Source organism: Drosophila navojoa, chromosome X, assembly GCF_054131105.1.
Source record: "Drosophila navojoa isolate 15081-1374.11 chromosome X, UAZ_NAV_1.0, whole genome shotgun sequence".
NCBI classification, from domain to species: domain Eukaryota; kingdom Metazoa; phylum Arthropoda; class Insecta; order Diptera; family Drosophilidae; genus Drosophila; species Drosophila navojoa.
The window spans coordinates 20,881,455-20,903,506 of NC_142895.1; the positions used below are offsets into that span (position 1 = coordinate 20,881,455).

General features: G+C 39.3%; 1 protein-coding gene across 1 annotated transcript; it reads left to right on the forward strand.

Annotated features, from left to right (window-relative positions):
• Window positions 1–1,506: 1,506 nt before the first annotated feature.
• LOC115565050 (uncharacterized) lies at window positions 1,507–2,714 on the forward strand. Its single transcript, XM_030390015.2, has 2 exons — window positions 1,507–1,848; window positions 1,949–2,714. The coding sequence occupies exons 1-2, from the start codon at window positions 1,782–1,784 to the stop codon at window positions 2,572–2,574; spliced, it is 693 nt and encodes a 230-aa protein (XP_030245875.1). The 5' UTR covers window positions 1,507–1,781; the 3' UTR covers window positions 2,575–2,714.
• The last annotated feature ends 19,338 nt before the right edge of the window (window positions 2,715–22,052 follow it).

Consider the following 22,052-nt stretch of genomic DNA (forward strand, 5'->3'; position numbering starts at 1 on the left):
TAAACGTATATGATAAAAATTAAAAAATATAATTTATTCAATTATATATTTATTTAATTGTTACAAGTTTATTTGGCTAATCAAAAATTCAAGTAATTTTAAGGAAACATACTACATATATTAAAAATTCACTTGCATTTGAAATGATTGCTTTATCTATTTTATTTTATATATATTATATTATAGGTATATATAATATTAATATATATATAGTATATTTTCCTCAAGTCAATTAATATAACAATATATACTATATATTTTTGTATATTTAATTGAAATATTTAAAAATAATTTGAACTCTGTTACATTGGCAACAAGTCTCTTACCTATATAATACATATATAATAAAGATTTAATTTTTTTTTTTTTTTTTGCTTACCAAATCTTAAATTCAAATAGTCGCATGCACCTACAAAAAGGCTGCTTGCATAATCTTCGCTTGAATAGGGGCAGATGTGGATAGCAAGAATTCTTAATAAACCCATTGCAAACTGGCTGCTGGGGCTGTGTGGCCAGGCCGGGAGTTATGGCTCAGTTAGCACTATAGAGCCTAGAGCATAGAAATGTTACAGTTTTTGCACCGGACGCGTTCTTTTTTCCAGTGTGACTAAAGTGGCGTTTGTATTTTTAAGCCAAAGCCAAAAGTATTTTTTGTTAGTATATGTACTTTTAGTCGTCCTCTCTCTCTCTCTCCCTATCTCCCTTCTTCTTTTTTTGTGTGTACACCCAGAGCCCATTGAAAACAGCTAACAAGGGTATAAGGTGCTCATGCAAATATGAGTAACAGGCCAGACGGCGACAAAAGGCATATTTCGACTCGCTGTTGCATTGGAGAATATAAATATTCAGTATATAGATAGTTTGTATTATATCTGATTATTCGAGTGCTATGTAAGTCGAGTTAGGCAAGAGCTAAAGCCAAAGTGAGGCGCAAACTGGATGAAGCCATCGATATTAAAATATATAAAATAAAAATGCCACATACCTAAATGCAAGCCAATATATTTATAGTTAAATAGATTCTCTTAGAGTATAGTTATTTACATTTATATTTGCTTAAATCTATATGTCTTTAATCTATATACCTTTGATATACTAAAGTAGAGCTCGCATTGTTGCTTAGGGTATTTGCGAGTCGAGCACTGCCGACCCGAGCACTCGAATATATTCCAGTTTATTTTTAGTGGTGCCTCTGATGCTGCCTGGTGCTGGGTGCACAGCTCGTGTGGACCGGAATCTCGATGGGGCGGCACTAGGTTTCTAATCAGTGCAGCTTCCGCTTGCCGGGCCGTCAGTCAACACTGCGCGATATTTGTCAACAAGCGGAACTATAAATATGCATGAAGGTTTTTTCACGAAAACAAAAAAAGAGGCTGGCCGAGGGAATGTTAGTCGTGGCCTGGCCTCACCAAGCCCACTTTCCACTCCCCGTCTCAGTCGTAGGCCCACCAGCCCCATCCTGTCCCAGTGACAGTGGCAAACGAGCAGGCTTTGAAATTGCACTCAGGCGATTTGTCAGAGAGTGAGCGTAGGGTAAACTCGTCTGTCGACCATTTCATTTCATTCCTACTTTTTTTCTGGCACTACATCAATTTTTCGGACTAAGGGAAAATCACAAAAATCAACTTGGAAAAACCAGCAGTAAATTGTGAGCTGCAATAGAAAAGTGAATTAAACACATTGAACTAACTAGGCAGATACATCGACTGCACTAAATTCTGAAGTGGCAGCCTCCCGTTGTAGTTGGAGTCCCCAGTAGTATCCCGATACCGATACAGAGGATGTTCCGTCAACTTCAATTGAAAGCCCCCTTCAAGGGGCTGCAGCTGAAGCGCTCATTGACCTACAGTGAGTAGATCAAATTGATTGCATTGTTGTTGACTGAAGTGATATATGTACATACATGTATCCATAATCGACTGAATTTATATATATGTTCCCTCGCCAGATCCAAAGCAAGCACAGCCAATTGCTTTGGTTGAGGTCCCTGAGACGGTTGAGCAGGAGCCTCAATTCAAATTGAAATCGACGGCGGGCCGCTATGTATCGCAGTTATTCATTAAGATCGCCTCCAAGATGGTAAAGTGCAGCGCCAGCTGCCCATTGGGCTACTCCAGCTCGCGCATGGAGCTGCCGATCTGTGTGATGAGCCGCACAGACATTCGGCGGTACAGCGTCTGCCTGAATCCGCTAGAGCAGTCGCAGATAGATCAGGGCAAGCCGAACCGCACCACCAGCGTCTCGATTGGCTACACCGACATGGCCGTGGAGCAGCCGAACGGCACGGCAGTTGCGCCCATCGAGCACCCGTCGGTGGATCAGACTCTGAAGAGCACTGGCACTGGCGCCGCCAAGCCGCCGCCACAGCCGAACGTGCCGGAGCCGCCGGCCCGCAAGGTACCCTACTACAATCCGCTCAGACGCCGCAGCAATGTCGATCCGGCACGCGTACAATATATCAAGGACAGATTCAAAGAGCGCACCATGGAGACAACAGACACCAATAAGCCGCAGGGCAAGAAGTTCGTCTCGCGCACCACCCTCCACTCGGGCCGCTTGGACAAGATTGACTAGACACCTCTCCGCAAAGTTTTTCCCCGATTTTTCTCATTTTACTCCCACATAGCAAGTCGTCTGTAGAACAGCAATCGCCTCATGTTTTCAGAAAATTGACTTTAAATATAGTTTGTTGCCTATTGGCATTTTAGCAGAAACCACCAAAGTGATTTATTTATTTATTTATTAATTTCTTAAAGCTATTGACAAATATATTTATTAATTGATTTGTTCATATTTATTTATGTATTTATATATATTTGCATTTATTTTGTATTCCATCTGTCTGGACTATATTTATTTATTTAATAACTTATTCGTTTAATTTATTTTTTTTTTTTAAATAAATTTTTGTTCTATTTATTTATTGATTTTTTCATATATTTAGTCTTAATTTTTGTATTTATTTATTTACTTTCTTATTTATTTATTTATTAATTTATTAATTATTTATTATTTATTTATTTATTTATTTACTTTCTTATTTATTTATTTATTTATTTATTTATTTATTTATTTATTTATTTATTTATTTATTATTTATGTAGTGATTGATGGAGGGAGTGATGTGATGTATTGAGTTATGTACTGTATTGAGGTATTTAGGAGGGAGGAGGTAGTTATTGTATTGGATTTAGTTATTTATTGTATTTATGTATTTATTTATTTCTTTATATTTATTTATTGATTTATTTATTTATTATGTATTTATTCATTTATGTATGTATTTATTTATTTATTTTTTTTTTATTTATTTATTCAATTATTTATTTACCTATTTATTTTGTTTAATTTTTTCATTATTTGAAATTTAATATTTAATAATATCAAGTTGTGCTGCGCAGTGGCATTAGGCTTGAATTCCTACCAAATGTAAATCTTCAAAGCCAGCCCAAGTTCCTTACGCAGAATACTTGATGATGTGGAATCCTTAAACTTACTCAGGAATTGCACCTACAGCAGCCCTATAGCCCTACACCCCCTACATCTCACGGGATGCACATTAGCATTATGAGTAGGTTTGGTTCGAGAACGATCCAATGACCGCTGTGAATTATAGACATAGAGCACAATAAAATCATTAAACAGAGCTGTTATTTTGACTCCGAATTTCCCTGAATTGCAGGCATTGCTCTGGTTTTAATAACTGAATGATCAAATGTCAATGGATTTTTAAATAAAGCACTTTAGACAACTTAAATTTTAATCACCTGTAGCCCTATCTAGATGTCACCCAATTTTTTAAACTTGACCTGGACGCTGCAGCAACATTAGAAAAATATCCAGAAACTGCTACTGATCATATGAATAGCTAGATAATCTTGGGATCTACGGCAAAATCTCCTATTTATTGTTAATTTGCAAAAGACTAAGTTCAGAAGCTTGAATAACACATTTGAAATTGGATTAGAAAGTTTTCAGCTAAACCTCGTATTAAAGTACTCCAAAGGAACTCAAGGATTACTTATTATAGCTATAGCTTAATCTTACATCAAAGTACTCCAAGTTGACCCAAGCAGAGTCTTTTATACATCTCCAATATTTGCATAAACTACAATCTCTTACAAAGGCCTTTAAAGTACACAAGTTTCCCTCAAAGATTCTCCCAGATCGAAGAATTTTAATGGCCATATAAATGTATTGTGGGCTGACCTGAACTGTTACTCAATTTCAAGTACTTGTTGAGTATAGCTATAGATATTTTCTATACCCCTGCATATGAGTGTGTGTATGCTGTTGTTGTTGTTGTTGTTGTTATCTCTCCCACTTTGATCCATCTGCCTGCCTCTCTTCAGTTTTTCTTCTTTTTTTTTTTGCTGTCTGTCGCTGTCTGTTGTCGTGTCTATTCAACTGATTCAACTAAGTGTTCCGCTTTCAGCTCGGTTTGATGTGCACAGCTACTTGTGCAGCTTTTTGCCTGGTTACTTCTCGCTGAGCTCGTACAATCCCGGCTATCCCAGCTAGCAACTTGACTCGGATCCATATCCAGCAGAGTCGGCGATAAGGCTACGAGCGGGGGGGTGGGGATGGGGGAGCAAATCGGTACGCATACAAATCACACTAAACCGAATACGTCCAGGCGGCAGTAGCTTTGCTGCAGCAACAACAACAACAACAAGAACAACTGCAAGGAGTCAACTTTGGCTTTCCCTTGAGTGAGCCCAGGCAGCAGCAGGAGCTGGAGCAGGAGCTGGAGCAGCAGCCGGCTCAATATCACAAAAAGTACCCGCAAAAAATCACATAGCAGGGCGCACATGAGCGCTGGTTAGGGACATGCAAGAAGCAGGAAAAAAATAGAAGAAAGGAACAACTCAAAAAACACCAGAAGCAACAACAACAACAACAACAACAAAAATAAAAACAGCTGAACAAAAGCTGACTGACTACAAAACCAAGTCGAAGCGAACGCGCGGCATCGACATCGGCACGCTTGGCGCTTGAGAGAGTTTGGCTTGGTTGGGTCGGATGGGTCGGATGGGTCGGATGGGTCGGGTGGTGCGGGCTGGGTGGCGCTACTGGTGGATGGTTGCGATTGACTTTGACTCCTGCTCTATATATATCCTGTTTGTGCAGAGATTTAGCTTTGAGCTATGGATATCGTCGGCACTGCTTTGTATACTGCCATCGAAGCTCATCGATTCAGTCGTCGCCGAACCGAGCGAGCACCAAGCCATGAGCCATGAGCCGTGAGCCGTGAGCCGTGAGCCGTGAGCTGGGAGCTGTGAGGCGCTGGGGCATTGAGGCATTGAGTTATTGAGGTATTGGCATTCGGTTTGAGTCTGGCCGGGGCACTGCTCTCGAGTGTCGGTGTCGTGCAGCAAGCAAGTTGTACATGCTGTCAGTGCAGCTTTTTGTTGCCGTTTTTTAATTACATCCTCGACGAGGGGCGCATCAAGCATACGCCGTGTATGGCGCGCCTTTGGCAATCGAGCAAAATAAAGCACAAAGGCAACAACAATAACAAGAGTGCACCGAAACAAAACAAAAGTACAAAAGTTAACATACCATGACTACAAGTTATACCTCAGACGACGACACAGTCTGCATAGGGTATGCACACACACACACACAAGTTCCACTTGCTGAGGGAGTATACTTGGATTTTCTCTAGGAATATATTCACTATATTTATACATATATAATATTTGTTTTTTTTCTAATCTGTTATCGTTAATTGATAATAAATTATTTCTGTCGATCTTCGGCTCTATAGCTGATGATGGCCCAGGGCTTTTATAGTCCCAAGGCAAGGTCACCTCTTCACAAATTTGAGCAACGTCACCTCTTGCTCTCTCTTGTTCTCTCTCTTTTTCTCTATCTCTCCCTCCCTCTCTATATCCCTCTCTCTCCCTCCCTCTGCCTCTCTGTTCGTGCCTCGTACCTGTCGTGGCGCGTCGCTAGTTTATTGTAAAATTCCAATAAATGCAGTTGGAGTCGTACCGTGAGTCGTCTTGCAGGCGGTGGTGGTGGCGCAAGCCCAGCAAAAGGTAAACCAAAAAATTGCACCACAGACACACATACACACACACACACACACGTGGGGGGGAAACCAAAGCGAATATCGAAAAATTGGCCACGCGACAGTGGTAGAACGAGTTGCTAAAATGCAAATATTTTGCACGTTCGGCCAGCTGAACTGCAGCTATGCCCTATCGTAATTATAATATTCAGTTAATATAATAGTCAGATAAGACCTCCAGTGGAGCGATTCATATTTGCAATCAAATATATTTAAGTTGACTAAATTAGCTGAGGGATTCAAAGTCGGCCTGAAAATAAATACTTTTTTGATACCAATCAGGACGTAAAGGAAGTCTTGCTTGTTTAAGTATAAGTTAATGCTTTAACCCACATTTATTATTAATAATTTATTATTAATTTGAATTAAAAATTTGTACATTTTTCTTAATGGTATTATTAATTTATTTCTGATTTTTTTTTTTTTTTTGTATTTAATAGTAATTTATTTTTATATAACATACTTACAATTCAAAATTTGTATATTTTTAGTATTATTTATAGTATTATATTTTTAGTATTATATTTAGTATTATTTACTTTTTTATATTTAAAAATAGTTAATTCTTTATGCTTTTTATATATTCTTTTTTTCATTTACTTAAAAACTTTAATTATTTTCTGTGTCATTTTCAATGATTTTTGATGTTTACTTAATTATTCAGATTTTTATATAATAAAAATGTTAATAAAATATAATTTAATGGATTTTTTGTTTATTTATTTTATTGATTTTTTTTATATGATTAAATTTCAGGATATTTTATTGACATATTTGTAAACAATTTATTTGTATACCATTAGGCATTTCTTTCCACTATTTTGAAACACGGTCAATGTAATATTTTAATATTTTTGTATGATTAAAAATTTGTATAATTTACTCAGCAGCTGCTCTGCTATAATTTGTATTTAATAATAAAATAATTTCTGTGCACTATATTTTCAACAAATATGTATATTGAAAATTCAGCAAAAAATAACGATATATAAAAAATATAATAATATTATAATAAAATTGGGAAATAAATATTTAAATATTTTCCTTAAATCACCTGTTTAGCTGGTTCTGTCAAGATTATTTCTAACTTAACTTAGCTATTAGAGCTCATCATAATCTAATATAAATATAATACTTCCGAAGCAACATTATTTCCGAGACCTTCTCCAACTTCCATTGTCTATAAGCAGCACACTGAACAGTTTCAGCTGACTGAAGGCGAGGCAACAAATCCACTTGACCAGGCCAAACAAATTGACTATTGGCACCCAGGCACTCAGCTCAATTGTTCAAGGGATTGCGACGTAGACTGCGACGGAGACTGGTGCAGCCAAGGCCATTATCGTCATCGTCATCGTCATCATCACAGATTGGGCCAGGGCAGGACATGCGGCAGGCGGAAGGAGGGGACGGCACAGGTAACGGTAACGATGCGGCGCAGAGCAGTTGTTGCCATTGCTGTAAGGGCATCCTTTGCATCCTCTGTTGCTGCTGCTGCTGCTGTTGCTGCTGCTCTTGCTGCCATTGGTACTTTGGGGATTTTGTGCAGATTTACATGCAAACAATCAAGATATGCCGGGCTTTCAAGCGACGCTATGCTGGGACCTGAATCTGCGCCAGGCAGTTCCCCAAACACACCAACCCACCAACCCACCACCCATCCACCCACATGTAGCGCCCGTTCAGGTATCTCAAGCTGACAGAGAAGGTTGAATCAGTGATAGCAAAGGGATTGGCGGTCTGTGACCCGCACTTCAGTGATGGGCGCTTCGCTACCAATAGAGACACCCACACGCACGCACACACACGCACACGCACGCACACACACACTGACTTGATTGGGACAGGTGCAGTGGCAATGCCAAGTTTGTTTGCTTTACACATTTCTTTAGCTTTGATTTGTCAGCGCTGCATACATGACTATATATGTATATATAAATATATACATATATGTATGTATGTATATGTAAGTGTATTTGTTTTGTTGCATGTTATGCGCCATGTTTATTGAATAAATATATACAGCACGTAATCCTCAGCTCAAGCTCAATCAGAGTTAGTTTTTTTCTCCTCCAACATTATTGGCTTAATTCAATTGATGCAGAATGTTTTGTTTTTGGCTCAACAATTTGCGATTTATTTAACTCTATCGCACTGCCACACCACCCTCTCTCTGCTTATTTGTTGTTATTTGAGTTCAGGTTGGCCTTTTGCATGTTTAAGGCGCGTTAATTATTTAATGCCTGTCACCCAGTGGCTAACACTCGGTGTTAAATGCAAATTGGCATGCTCGCTGGAGAGCGCAAGGCGAGCGAAGAGCTGGCGCAAGGACAATAACAAGGATATCACACACAGCATAGTTAACCCATGTGACACATACAATACGAGCGGCAGGATAACACCGCGACATCAGCACGGCACATCTGTAAAACTGACTACAAAAAAAGAAGCAAACAGCAACCGAGAGTGAGTGAGAGTGAGAGAGAGAGAGACGGAAAAAAAGGAGAGCTAGCGCAAACGTAACACATCAACAACGCCAACAACAACAACAACAACGCCAACAACAACTGCCAGTTGAATAAAACGTGGCGCAAAGTATCCCTTTTTGGTTAAGCAGCCATGCAGCTTGGCCCAGACTAACTATACCACTGACCCGACTCAACACCCACCCCCTTCCCACACACACACACACACACACAGCTGCTTTAACTGCGCGTCAGGGTTGCATCTCATTGCGGCTAAGCGCATGAACTCCAATGGGGACTGGGGGCTGGGAGCTGGAGGCCACCAGTGGGTGTTGCGGTTTCTTGGCTTTGGGGTTTAGGCCTATAGTGCGCATGACATGGGCCTCTCCAAGCAAGGGGTAGTTGGCCAACGCAATTAGACTACAATTTAAGTCCATTACAAATCAGGTTTCTAATGCGTGCACCACAATGTGAAAAATTAGATGTTCTTTAAGCATTTCCACTAAACAAAGGGCTCTTCCAAATATTATTTCACTTGCTGAGCACATTCGTAGGTTTTGTCAAGGCGTTTGAATGCCTTTAAGAGGGGGCATATTAGTGCAGCTATGCACTCTCCAGTAGCGCTATCCCCTTCTGTCAGCTTCAATAATGAAGCAACATATAAATGCAGATCTCTTTCAAACCCCAACTCAAAGGCGAACAATTGTGCCAGAGGTGTAGCGAGGAGAGGTGTGTGTGTGTGTGTGTGTGGGGTGCTACAATTAATGTATACACAATCCAACTCGATTTATACGATTGTATTAAGCATCTCGATTTATCTATTATCTTTATTTACAAGTTTGTATGTATATATTGATTTATTTATTTATTTCTTTTCAATTACATTATATATCATTAAATTATATCTTATAATATTTTATATAAAATATAATTTAATATATTTTATCTTTATTTAAGTGGAGTTATCTGTATCAAATTTATTTATAAAACTAATTTATTTATTTGCTCATATCTAAAACAAGCTATAATTATTTAAATTCATTAATAATTATTTATTAATTATTATTATTTTTTTTTATTTTTATTATTTTTATTTCATTTTATTTTTTCCTCTGTAGTCAACTTATTTATTTATTTATTTTTTTTATATATTTTTCTTAATTTATTGAATTAAAATTCACTAATAAATTAAAAATATATTTTTAATTAAATAAATAAATATAGTCAATATGTAGTATTGGCACTCTAAGGATAATTTATGATGAAATTCATTTGTGTCTTAATAGATTACTTACTTACCTATTTCTTTATTAAATGATCAAATAATTGCTAAATTAAATATTTAGTTTGTGTAAGCAAAATGAAACCTTTTGTCCTTCATGTATCGCTAAAAATGCATTAAAAATTTATATATGCAAAATATATATATATGAAAAATAATAATGATCAAGCAATATAGATAATTTCTGTTGACATTTTTATCAATTTTCCCATCATATAACTCAAGCTCAATAACTGTTTTATTTACAGAGCTATGCACTAGAGATATCAACTCTTCGATAAGTCGAAAATTCGATTTGGTAACTGATTCTTATTAAAAAAAATTAATAATAAAAAAACAATTTACTTTGGCTTCATGTGAATATATTTTGCCTTGAGTATGGCCTTCTGAAGGTCAAGAAACGCTGAGCGTATTTGGCTTAGCTGAGAGGGTACATACCTATATAGATATATATATCTACTTATACTTATATACATATGCATATTTATATATATACATATATATATATATGTATGTACAATCTGTTAGCTCAGGGTAGCATGATATTTACGAGTTTGCTGCGCGTATTATCATTAATTAAGGGGATTACGGCGACGTAGTTGCTAGAAACGCATAAAAACCACAGAATCGCTTGATGGAAAACACTTTCTACAACAACAGCAACAACAACAACAATAGCAACAACAACATAAAAGTGTTCCTGGTATTTTAATTGAGTTGAACGCATGCCAGCACTGATAACAAAGGCATATGTGACCCGTAGACTCGTTCATCGGATATGAACGTGTGCGTGATTTCAAGTAAATCCCGAACAAAAATTCCGATAATTGACTTTGATGTCGACTGTCACTGCCGACCGCCGACTGCCGCAGCGTGCAGCATGCAGCGTGTCTTCTACAAGTTGCTGGCCGAGCCAAAGATGTTGCAACGGGCGCAAAAGGAGCAGAGGGACCAGCGCGACAGCGCATGGCCAGATAATACAACATGCTAGAGCAACGGCTAGGGCTATGGCCAAGTGTCCTGTTGTTTTCCCTCGACTGCTGCTCCGGCCAGACAGCGACGCGCTGAGGCACTTCATGTGGCAGCCGCCGCCTCGCTGCTTTTATTACACAATGTCAGCAGCGACTGCGACGACACTTGGGTGCAAACGAGCCGATTATTGCCGCCTGATAATGCTCTAATTGCCCTGCAGCGACAACCAGTCGGCGACCAGGGCTCCTACTGTTTGGGTTTTCGCCAGGAAACTGAAAGATAAAACAACAACTAAATAAAGTGAAGCGACAGACGAGCAGAAAGCAGCCAGAAAAAGGTGCCTCAAATCTGCACATCGTCCTGTCAGCTCTTTGTCTCTCGGCTGGGGACCATGCTGCGACGGCTGTACCTCTATCTGGAGACCTCTGTCATGGAGTGTAGGTGTTTTATTTGTCGTTCGCTGCCTCGGGCTGGGCGAGAGCACTTCATTAGTGTCGTGCGTCTGCACATGGCTAGATGATTGCTGCCCCTATCTCTAATTGTCTACAACTATCTTTATCTGCGTCCGACTCCGACTCCGACTCCGACTTCGACTTCGACTTCGACTTCGACTCCGACTCGACCTGAGCTAGTTCTATCACTGACCGCAGTTGGTCAGTTTCTTGGAAGCGAGTCGGCATCTCTTGTGTGTCGCAACAGCTACCATCCAATTGATTTTCCATTTTCAATTTCTGACTTTTCAGCAATCCTGTGAGAGACAACAAATGCATAGAAGATGGAAAATAAATACGTAAACTCTATCTGATTGCTTGGACTTGACTGAGTGGCTAAGCTTACCAGCTCTGATTAGTCTGATATTGTAAATATGTTTTACAGCTCAGCTATTATCGATAATTTATCGATAGGTCGTGGCTGCGACTTTCAGCTAAGCCCCATAAGCCCATAGGATAAGTAGATATTGGAGTCCATTCTATGAATTCCAGCTAAGTAGCAAAGGAAAAATTGAAAAAGCCAAAAGAGCCGCAAGGGAAATTGATCTGATGGGCGGCTGTTTAGGCCAGGCCTGTGGAGGAGGCACCGCCTGCTGCCTGCTGCTGCTGCTGCTGCCGGGCTGCTTAAATGTCCAACAAGATTTGATTTTTATCGCAAGTATATTTGAATTTTATTGCGTACGAAATATTCGATACAATCAGTGGCCATAAAAAACGACTGGAGCCGTGTCCACGTCGCCTGCCAAATGGCCAAATGGCCAAATGGCCCAATGGCCAAGCGGCCAAATGGCCCCTGGATAAGCCCGTCCACCCAATTGGGCAGCAGAGTGGAGAGGGCATGGGTCGCGCGCGGCAGCTGGAATTGTGAATGGACAACGAGGACGATGATGAGGATGAGGACGAGGACTTTGGCCCGTCGACCGTCGATAAGGCGGCGACGTGGACATTTCTTGGCCACGTTGGCGTCATTTTCCACGCAATAAAATAAACATTCAAAACAAAATCAAACTAAACGCTGCATGTTGATAGCGCACGGTCTGTGTCCTGGCTCTGTCTCCCGGGACACAGCGAGCACTGGCCAGGCCCCAGCCGAAGCCAGCCACGCCTCTCCACTCCCCGCCTGGCTGCCATCCATCAATGTAACACATTTAATTATACCCTGCATCCACGAAGACGGCGTAGAATGGCCATGACAGCTGATTCGTTTGAAGAGAGAACTTGAAGTGGAATTTATATTATATTTGAGTTGGAAAATCTTCATAATTCTATTAAATTAAATCCATTGATTTTAGTATATATATTCACAGTATCATACAGTTGAATCCGGGCTTAAGAGCTCTGCTTATGGCGTACATACGGACATTGCGAAGAATATTCTGGCCCCCAGAAAAACTGATATGAGTAAACTTGTATAGTCTATATACGATCTTCAAGGGAACGTCGCTATAGCCGACTTCTACTGTACTCTACGATACACAGAATTTGTAGCATACAAAGTTTGATCGTTTCTACAATATATATAGCGTACATATATTCCAGCTCTTATATATACTTGACCTAAAATCACAGCTCAACGACTCCCACGCTCTCTTTGACCTATCGATAAATTATCGATAATAGTTGAGCTGTAAAACATATTTACAATATCAGACTAATCAGAGCTGGTAAGCTTAGCCACTCAGTCAAGTCCAAGCAATCAGATAGAGTTTACGCATTTATTTTCCATCTTCTATGCATTTGTTGTCTCTCACAGGATTGCTGAAAAGTCAGAAATTGAAAATGGAAAGTCAATTGGATGGTAGCTGTTGCGACACACAAGAGATGCCGACTCGCTTCCAAGAAACTGACCAACTGCGGTCAGTGATAGAACTAGCCCAGACCTGAGTTCAAGTCTGAGTCGGAACTGATGAGCATTTGTATGTGTTGTAGGTATTTGTACATGTTCGTTAGAATAATCTTCCTGCTATGTCAACCTTTTTAAGAGTTCGAAATGTCACAGATTTTCTAGGGTTTTCTTCTTCTCTTGTTATCTGAACAGATTCCATGGGCTAGTATATATGTCGATCTACAGCAGCTCAATTATATATATCACTTAATGATGTCTATTTACAGGGTATATAGATAGTCTGTCCCTCGCGACTAGCGCATTCTTCCATTAGCATTATTTTATGCTCATTTTTATTTCATTTTGCATTTTTTCTGCTCTTTTTTTTTGGCTATCGCTGGTCAGCATCAGAGGCCGCAAAGCCCAGCCGAAATTCTTCTTTGCCCAACTAATAGTTTGGGTAAATAAGACTCGCTGAGCTGAAATGAAAGGGGATATGGAACTGGAACGGGAGCTGGAGCTGAACGATTGCCGTGAAGGGGTTGATGAACATCGACGGCTGGGACTGGGACTGGGGGGATTGGTGCTAGGGCTATGCTTCGTTAACTTTTGCGAGCCTGATTTAATAAGTTGGCTAGAAGCTCAATCGCCTTTCGATTTCTATTATCTGTTTAAAGGCCGACCCGGGGGCATACGGCGCGGAGGGTATAAGCACATCAAATGCGTTTTTATTGAGACTTCGAGCCAATGTGACAACTTGAATGGCCACCCACGCTGTGGCTAAGGGCCCTAAAGTGCCCTGGCCACAATGAGTGTGGGCCTGGGACTCACTCGGTTTGGGGTCGGCCATTTGGACTTGTGTTGTGTTGATGCCGTTGCCCAGAGAAAGATAATCGTAAAGCGGCCCAAAGAGCGCTAGACAATGAGACAACAGGAACAGGAAACGACAATAGCGTTAGGTCTGGCTCTGGCTCTCGCACTCTCAATGCGTGTGGTGACATCAGCGCCCATTATAATTTGGCCAACGGACGAGAAACAATTGCCCAGGCGACCAAGTAGGTCCCATAGACAATATGCCCGGCTTGGCCACAGCTCCCGATTGCTGCTGCTGCAGAGGCTACTGTGTGCTGTGTGAATTATAGGCTCAGTCACAATGGGCAGCGAGCTGCAGCAGGAACTATTGCTGCTCCTGCTGCTGCTGCTGCTGCTGACTTGAGCCACATCTTTGATTTATATTGCGGATGCGCCTGGCACTTTGCAGCCGCCGTTCGACTGCTCTCGTTCTCGACTCGTCGCTGGCCATAATTGGCAGCCATCAAAGGCAGGACAGTCCAGCTGGCTCTGGCCACTGCCAATTCAATTATATAAATCATAGCTGGAGCGAGGTTCGGGCATATCACTTTCAAATTTCAAATTGACCTACGCGCCGTGACATATCGAAATCTGTTATGATTCCCGGTAAATCGTGGCACAATAAACGTTTTTATGTGCGCGCCCAAATCAAAGGCGAATCGGAGCGATAAAAACGGTTCAAATTGCTACCCCAAGCCTTAGCACACCCCCTCACACGCACACACACACTTGCACATATGTGTGTGTGAGTGTGTGTGTGTGTGCAGCCAAGGAAATTGTCATTAGACATGCCGAATTTATGATTCTTGTTTTGATTTTTTCCTTTTCATTTTCATTTTTTTATTTTTGGTGAACCCACACCCAGTGCTGGCATCCACGCCCAGCTGCCCCCTTTTTATTTTGGTAACCCTTCTTCAAGCTGCTGCTGCTGCTGCTGCTGCTGTCGCACACTCACAAACTCATAAATTGTATAAATTGTTGGGCTATTATTTCTCGCTGCTGTCAGCGCAATATTGCGGAGAGGCAAGTGTCACAGGCGGCGGCCAAAGTGGGCGAGAGGGTGATCAAGAGACAGAGAGAGATGCAGAGAGTGTGAAAGAGTAAAATATAAATATGTATATACACATACACCGTATACACATTTATGTACATATGTGCCTGGTCAGACATGTATTACATATCATTTGTCATCTTTTTATTATGTTTCTTTTTTTTGGGAATTTTTTCCCTTTTTTTTTTTGGCAATTGACTTTGCAGCCTTGACTTACGCCAAATGACATAATTAAGCCGCTCTCTGGTCAGGTAGTCGCTGGCTTTGGTTTTAGGGTTAGGGTTTATACCCCTAACCCTAGCGCTAACTCTACCATGTGCCATAAAATATAATTCGCTTGAATTCGTGGGCAAATCCTTTTTTTTCGCCTTTCTCCTTTTTTTTCTCTCTGCACATTAAACTGGCGATTTTTGTGCATTTTTCGGCGAAATTGTTGTCGAATTTCATACAATTCTTTGGCAATCGGCAATCGGTTTTTGTTATGTTTTTTTTTTTTTTGTCAATGCTCAGTGGGCTGTTTGCTTGGTTAGAAAGTCAATTGGTTTATGATGCAAGCAACCCTCGCAAGGGTTTGCAGTTCAGCTGTCTGCGAGCTAAACGTCAACTAGCTGACTGGGAGTCAAAACTGAATTCGTTGAGGCGGGGGCAAGAGATTAATACTAAAAAAATATTGTGAATTGATTAAATAGAGAGACAACACTTATAGCCATCATTATGATTTGAACATCCTACGTTATCATATTCTCTTTCACATACACTCGACACCTTGCATAGAACTGCACCTGCTTGAGCTTGGCATTGCATGAGAATCTTGAGCGAAGACAGAGATAAAACCAGAAGCAGAGCTGTGAATTCTTAGGCAATACATGAAATGCAGAACTGAACTTGAACTGAAAAAAAAAGAACTGAACGAGAGTGCAGAGTGAAGTGTGCAGCATTTTCTCTGAGAAGCCTTGATCTCCACTCAATTTGCGGCAGTAAGAGAACACATGCTCGTAGCTAGAGGATACGACGAATGGCGGCAGCAGGAGTTGTCACGGAATAGGAGCAGCGGAAGCGAACTAACTGAACGAGAGTGCCGAGTGCAAGCACAGACTTCTGACTGGAAGGCCTTGATCTCCACTTGGGCGATCGCAGCTGGAGGAGGCGGCGGCAGGAGCCAGAAGGAGCAGCGGCAATGAGCTACTACGCGCTGCCAAGACAATTAAGTGCACGAAATCAATCATATAAATCCGGCGGAATCAGCATATAAATCAATTCGTATACAGCAGTGGCTTAGCACCCATCACCAATACAAAGACTAACAATTATTTCGTATGCCGAGTTCTACATTCATTGCCTTTGAGGCCCCATTGAAGCGATCAAAGCACATTCCGAGCTTATTAAGTCGAGTCCCCACAGAACATTACGCCTCTATACATACGTAATTATATTGGCCAAGTTTCTGTTTAATGCAAGAGACAGCGAGAGACGTATATATAGAGACGTATATTATTGTGCGCATCGCTGACACTGACAACGAAAACCCGGCCGCAACTTTCCGGTAATTAGATAGAGACACCAGCCCAAGGGCACTTTATGGCCGGGCCGGGCTGGGCTGGGCTGGGCTGAGGTTTTGCGGGTTGCATAGAGTTGAATCATCTTCTAGGTAAGATCTACCTGCCATTGTGTTGGGCATTGCGTCAGGCCGCTGGCAACTTTATGCAATGGGCTCGGGAGTCAAGGACGCTGGACGGCAGGAGTCGCAGGACTCGCCGCAGCTCGGCTCGACTACCTGACACGCTTCGAACACGCGGCCAAACTCTTTTCTTTTTATCGCCTTGGACTTCACTTTTTTTTGGCATTCACTCTCACTCCTTCCACTCGGCTGCTGTTGGCAGTTTCATGCGAAAAAGGATTCGAGTGAAAGGATAACGGCGAATGCCTCGCACTCGGCATTTTGGCATTTGGCTAGCTAAGCAGCCGGGCAATAGAAACGAATATTTTCGAACTGCAATTGAATTGCAGGCCAAACCAAGCCAGGCCAGGCCCAGCCCAAGCTCAGCTACTCAATTCTCAGTCATTTAAGCGTTTTATTTTCTTTCCTGTATAGCCATTTATTTGGCCGTTTATTTAGCAGTTTATTTAGCCGTTTATTTTTATTTTTATGACTGCTGCCAACTGGACGAGCTGCAGAACGTTCGGCAATTACAGCACAATATATATTCTCCATCACCTTAAAAGAGAGAATCGAAAATGACTCCGATGGTTCTGATGGTTCAATTAACGTAGTTTTCGCATTTCTCGCATCGAAAAAAAAAGGGTAAATCGTTAAGAGAGGAAATTAGACAAGATTCCTATAATAATTGCTATTTGTTCGAGAAAAAAAAACTAAACTCACATGATGCGAATGAACACAAAAATCCATTTCCAGTTAGAACTGCAAGCGAAGTACGTTGATTAAAAATATTTGCATAATTTATTATCCCGTTTCTTTATCTCTTTAATTTTAAAATAACAATTTTATAAAGTTTTATTTTAAAATCGATAAATTAGCATATTATTTAACATCAAGGTGTAGAAGATGTAGGGGAAAGCAATTCCACTTATCATATCAAAATAAATAGAATGAAAAATAAATAAAAGAAAACAATGGGTCTAGAAAAATCCGACATTATACAAAATAAAATGTATTATATTCAAATAAATTAAAATAAATAATAAATACATATTAAATAATAATAATAGTAAAGAATAAAAAATTAGTAAATTATAATGATAATAAATAATAAATGAATAGTAAATAATAATATTAAATAATAAAACAGTAAATGATAATTATAATATATGTATAATAAGTAAATAGTAAATAATAATAATAATAAATATTAAAATAGTAAATGATAATTTTAATATATGTATAATAAATAAAAAGTGAATAATAATAAGAATAAAAAATAAAATAAATAATTATAATATATGTATATTATATAATGATGATTATAATATATAATATATAAATAGTAAACAATAATTATAATATATAATATATAAAAAGTGAATATTAATACGAATAAAGAATAAAAAAATTAATTCAACAAATTACACTCTGTTCACTTCAATTAATAGCATAAGTGGGGAAACATTATTGATTCCTTGAAACAGATACATACAGCTTTCAAGTTTGATGCTTACGCACATACGGCTAGACGGACGGGCCGAGGGGCCGACAGGCAGACATACAGACGAACACGCTTTGATCAACTCAGCTTGTCGGATTGATAAAAAAATATATATACATACTTTAAGGGGTCTGCCACGCCGTCTGCCTACATTTGACATTTTCCATTTTCAATGATAAGACAGCGAATAGGAGATGCTTTCGAATAAACTTCGCTACTTACGTTTTTAATGTATTGCATTAGGATCAGATGAACGCCACGCCACGCAAATTAAACTCTTGCCTTGTGGCTGAAGTCAGTTTAAAGCTGTCATAATATCAAAGAGCTCAATCAAAGAGCTCAATATATTTCTACTTCACAAAAATGTTCTCAAACAGTTCCAAGAATTCTCATTCGATTGCTTCTCAAGCCAATGTGATGCAGCTCTCCACAAAATGGAAAAAGTCTGTCTTTAGAAAATGTTCCAGATTTATTTACTGAACTCTCTTTCATTGTGTAATACAGGCAAATAAACAAGCGAGTGCTAAACACAAAGCGACTAGGTCAAGCGGGGCGTGTGTTCCGATAATTGTTTAATCAACAAGTAAAGTATGGGCATCTGGCTCTAAGAGCGGAGAATAAAGCAAAAATTTAATCAATATGCCTCAGTTTGTAAATCAAAAATCAAAAATGCGAAAAGCACAAATAAGTTATTTCAATTTGCCAAGGGGATGGAATCGATGCTGAGGGTCTGCGATGCGGGGGCTGCGCCAGACAAATGTTGGCCCATTGATTAGCCCCTGGCCCCGGCATTCGCGCGTTGCACAGCTAAGGATGTTTAAATTTGGGGGTTGCCCTCTGAATTTGATGAAAATAAACCAAAAAAAAAAAACTGCCCATTGACTAATTCCAACAATTTGTTTTTGGATAGCATACCCCTCTATGAGTGTGTATGAGTGGGTATATAGACATATACGAAAATATATGCATATACGAGAGAGAGAGAGTGTGTGTTTTTCTTATATACTCATATTGATATAGTAATATTGATATTTTGTATAATAATACTTGGAGAGTATATATAATGTAAATAATATAATATATTTAAAAAAATATATTTAATATAAGTATAATACAAAATAATAAATAATAATTCTTTGCCAATGTGCACAGCGAAATATTCTTTGCCCCACTCGTGTTATGTTTTGATTTGTTTGAATAAATGCAATTTTATGAATTCTCCTTAGAGGTCTACTTTATTTTAATAAGATCCAACCGAGCACAGCTCTGCGCAGTTGCAGAAATGACAGGATTGACAAGGCCCAAAGGCATTCCAATCCTTTTTCATTTTGATTTCTCTTGCTTTCTCACTTTGCCTTAGTCGCTTTTACTTTTGTGCTGGCAGCTGCTTTGCATTTTTAATTTTAACAATAAATATAAAATAATGGAAAATAATAAATTCTTCAAGTATACAAACGTGCTGTGCTTTACTTTTTTTTTTTTTTTCATTTAAGAGAACATAAACAGAATCATTTATGCAATGGAAATTAATTTGTTAGAACTTAACATTGGTACGGGGAGAAAAACGTATATGTATAAAAGGCCTCTTAGAATACATGCTATAATAATAATTTTGCAACGTATTCTGCTGTGAGCTTAATTATTATATTTTTAATCAATTGAATTTTTGCAAGCATTTTAAGTACTAGCAAAAAAAAAAAAATAAAAAATAAAAAAAAAATAAAAGTGTATCTGGTTCAATGAAATATGTTAGATATGCTGAAAATTGGTATCAGAAATTAAGATAAATTATATTATATGTACTCTACTTTGGACTTTTTCCTCCTTGCAATATGAAGCAAATCTAAAAGATAAACAATCTGTGCAACTCAAGTTAATTCATTTGAATATTAGAGTAACAGACCACAAACAGCCTAAGCTGATCCCCAATATGTTGCCCTTTAAATAGCTGAAATTGCAGCCAATAAAGATTTAGTCAGATTGCAGTTAAAAATTCCAAGTCTTTACCACATTAATTTATATCTTTGTAGCTGTTGAAGAGAGCAAATGTTTTATAAATATCATAAAGGCAATAAATGCACTTAACAATTGTGTGCAGCACATGCATAAAAAAACACAGAGAGTGAGAGAGAGAGAGAGAGACAGTGTGAGAGCGAGATGTTGCTGGGTAGAGATAGAGCAACCACAGACCACAGCGTGGTCAATTAAGCCTTTAATATACGGCTGTCGAACCGCTTATGGCGATGCCCCAATGCCAGAAACGAAAACTGATTACAATGTCCGATTTCAGTCATTGTGAATGTTGCAGTGGCTGTGGCTCTCTGAGCCTGACTCTGATTCTGGCTGTGGCTCTGACTCCGACTATTTGTTTAGCTCCAATGTGTCGAATCCCTCGTGCGGCGTGGATCGGCTTAGGGCTGCGATTCGGTTTTATTGAAATATTTCTGATTGTTTTCTTAACCAAGTCCGAGCAGGACAATGGCTGTGGCAGGGTTTCGATTTCGTGTTACGTCTGCTTGGGCCTCTTCTTCTTTTTTTTTATTATGGTGAACATATCTGGTTCATAAATCATGGCAGAAGCTGCGGTCGTCGCCGACTCGTCTGCGACGACACAAGGGAAAAGTGAAATCAAAACTATTATTGGTGATTTTTACCTTCTACGGATATTTGGTTTTGTTTGCTTTGTGCGGTTTGTTGAGGTGGCACAGCTCGTAACGTCTCTCAATGACAAATAAAAACATCAAATCATTCACAACACTTGTTCGCCTGGCATTGATTGAGCCAACACACCCCATGATCCTCGCCGAGTAACCAACGAGAACAGAAAAAGACCTGAACACGGCCACAAACCCAATCAAAGAAATACATACATATATATATGTACCTAGGCATCTATTGAGAAAACGACAATTTCCTTTGCTTTGTCTGCGGCTCCGCTCCCCTCTCCTGCCCTACCATCCCAGCTCGGATGAGTTCCCAACCTGTTGGACAGCTTCACTTTCATTCACATTCACAAGAGTAAAATACAAAAAAAAAAAAAAAAAATTTCTTTTTAGTGCCCAGCGATTTATTGTTTGTGTATGAAAACATTAGTAGGCTTCTAGCCAGCCAGTTCTCTTGAATCCCCTCTCTCACTCACTCTCCTTGGCCCTACTGACTCTGTCTCGCTCGCATTGTTCGATGAGATTGATTAATGCTCTAATCCTACGATTTCAGCCTTTTGATTTCTATATTAAATGCTCATAGTTGACTCTTTTGATCGAACCTGGACGTTCCCTTACCTCCTGTTGGTTTGTTTATGTGGCTTCTTGTTGACTACGCATTTTTCATCTTCCTCGTTTCTTTTTCTCTGTTTTTTCTCTCCTCTGTTATTTAATTGTACGTTTCATTTTCACGGTGTATATATTTAATAAGCCCATTAATAGCTCAATTTGTTGGCTGCCTAGTTAGCATTCGAGCTGCTGAGTCACACTTCGGTCATCATCAGAGATTGAGATATCGAGAAGAGCTGCTTAGGACTGTAGACGTAAGTGTTTAATAAGGCTATTATTAATTTTTAATTTATATATTTTACTATCTTTTGAGAATTGTGCCATATCACATTCACAAAAATCGAAATTTCATACAAGATATACGAGGGTATATTTAAAATATGGAAACTCTAACTCTCATGATGTAGGACTTATCATTTTGTGATTGATTTTCCATACGTGGTAATAATGGAAAACTGGATAAGTTATAGAGTCTCTATGCGCCTCTGCGCATATTTTGGCTATCTTATAGATCTCCAGCTCCTAAATATTCTGGGATTGACGCGTTTACACACACAGACAGGCCGACAGACGTAAATCAATTCAGCTCGTTGCCCTGATAAAGA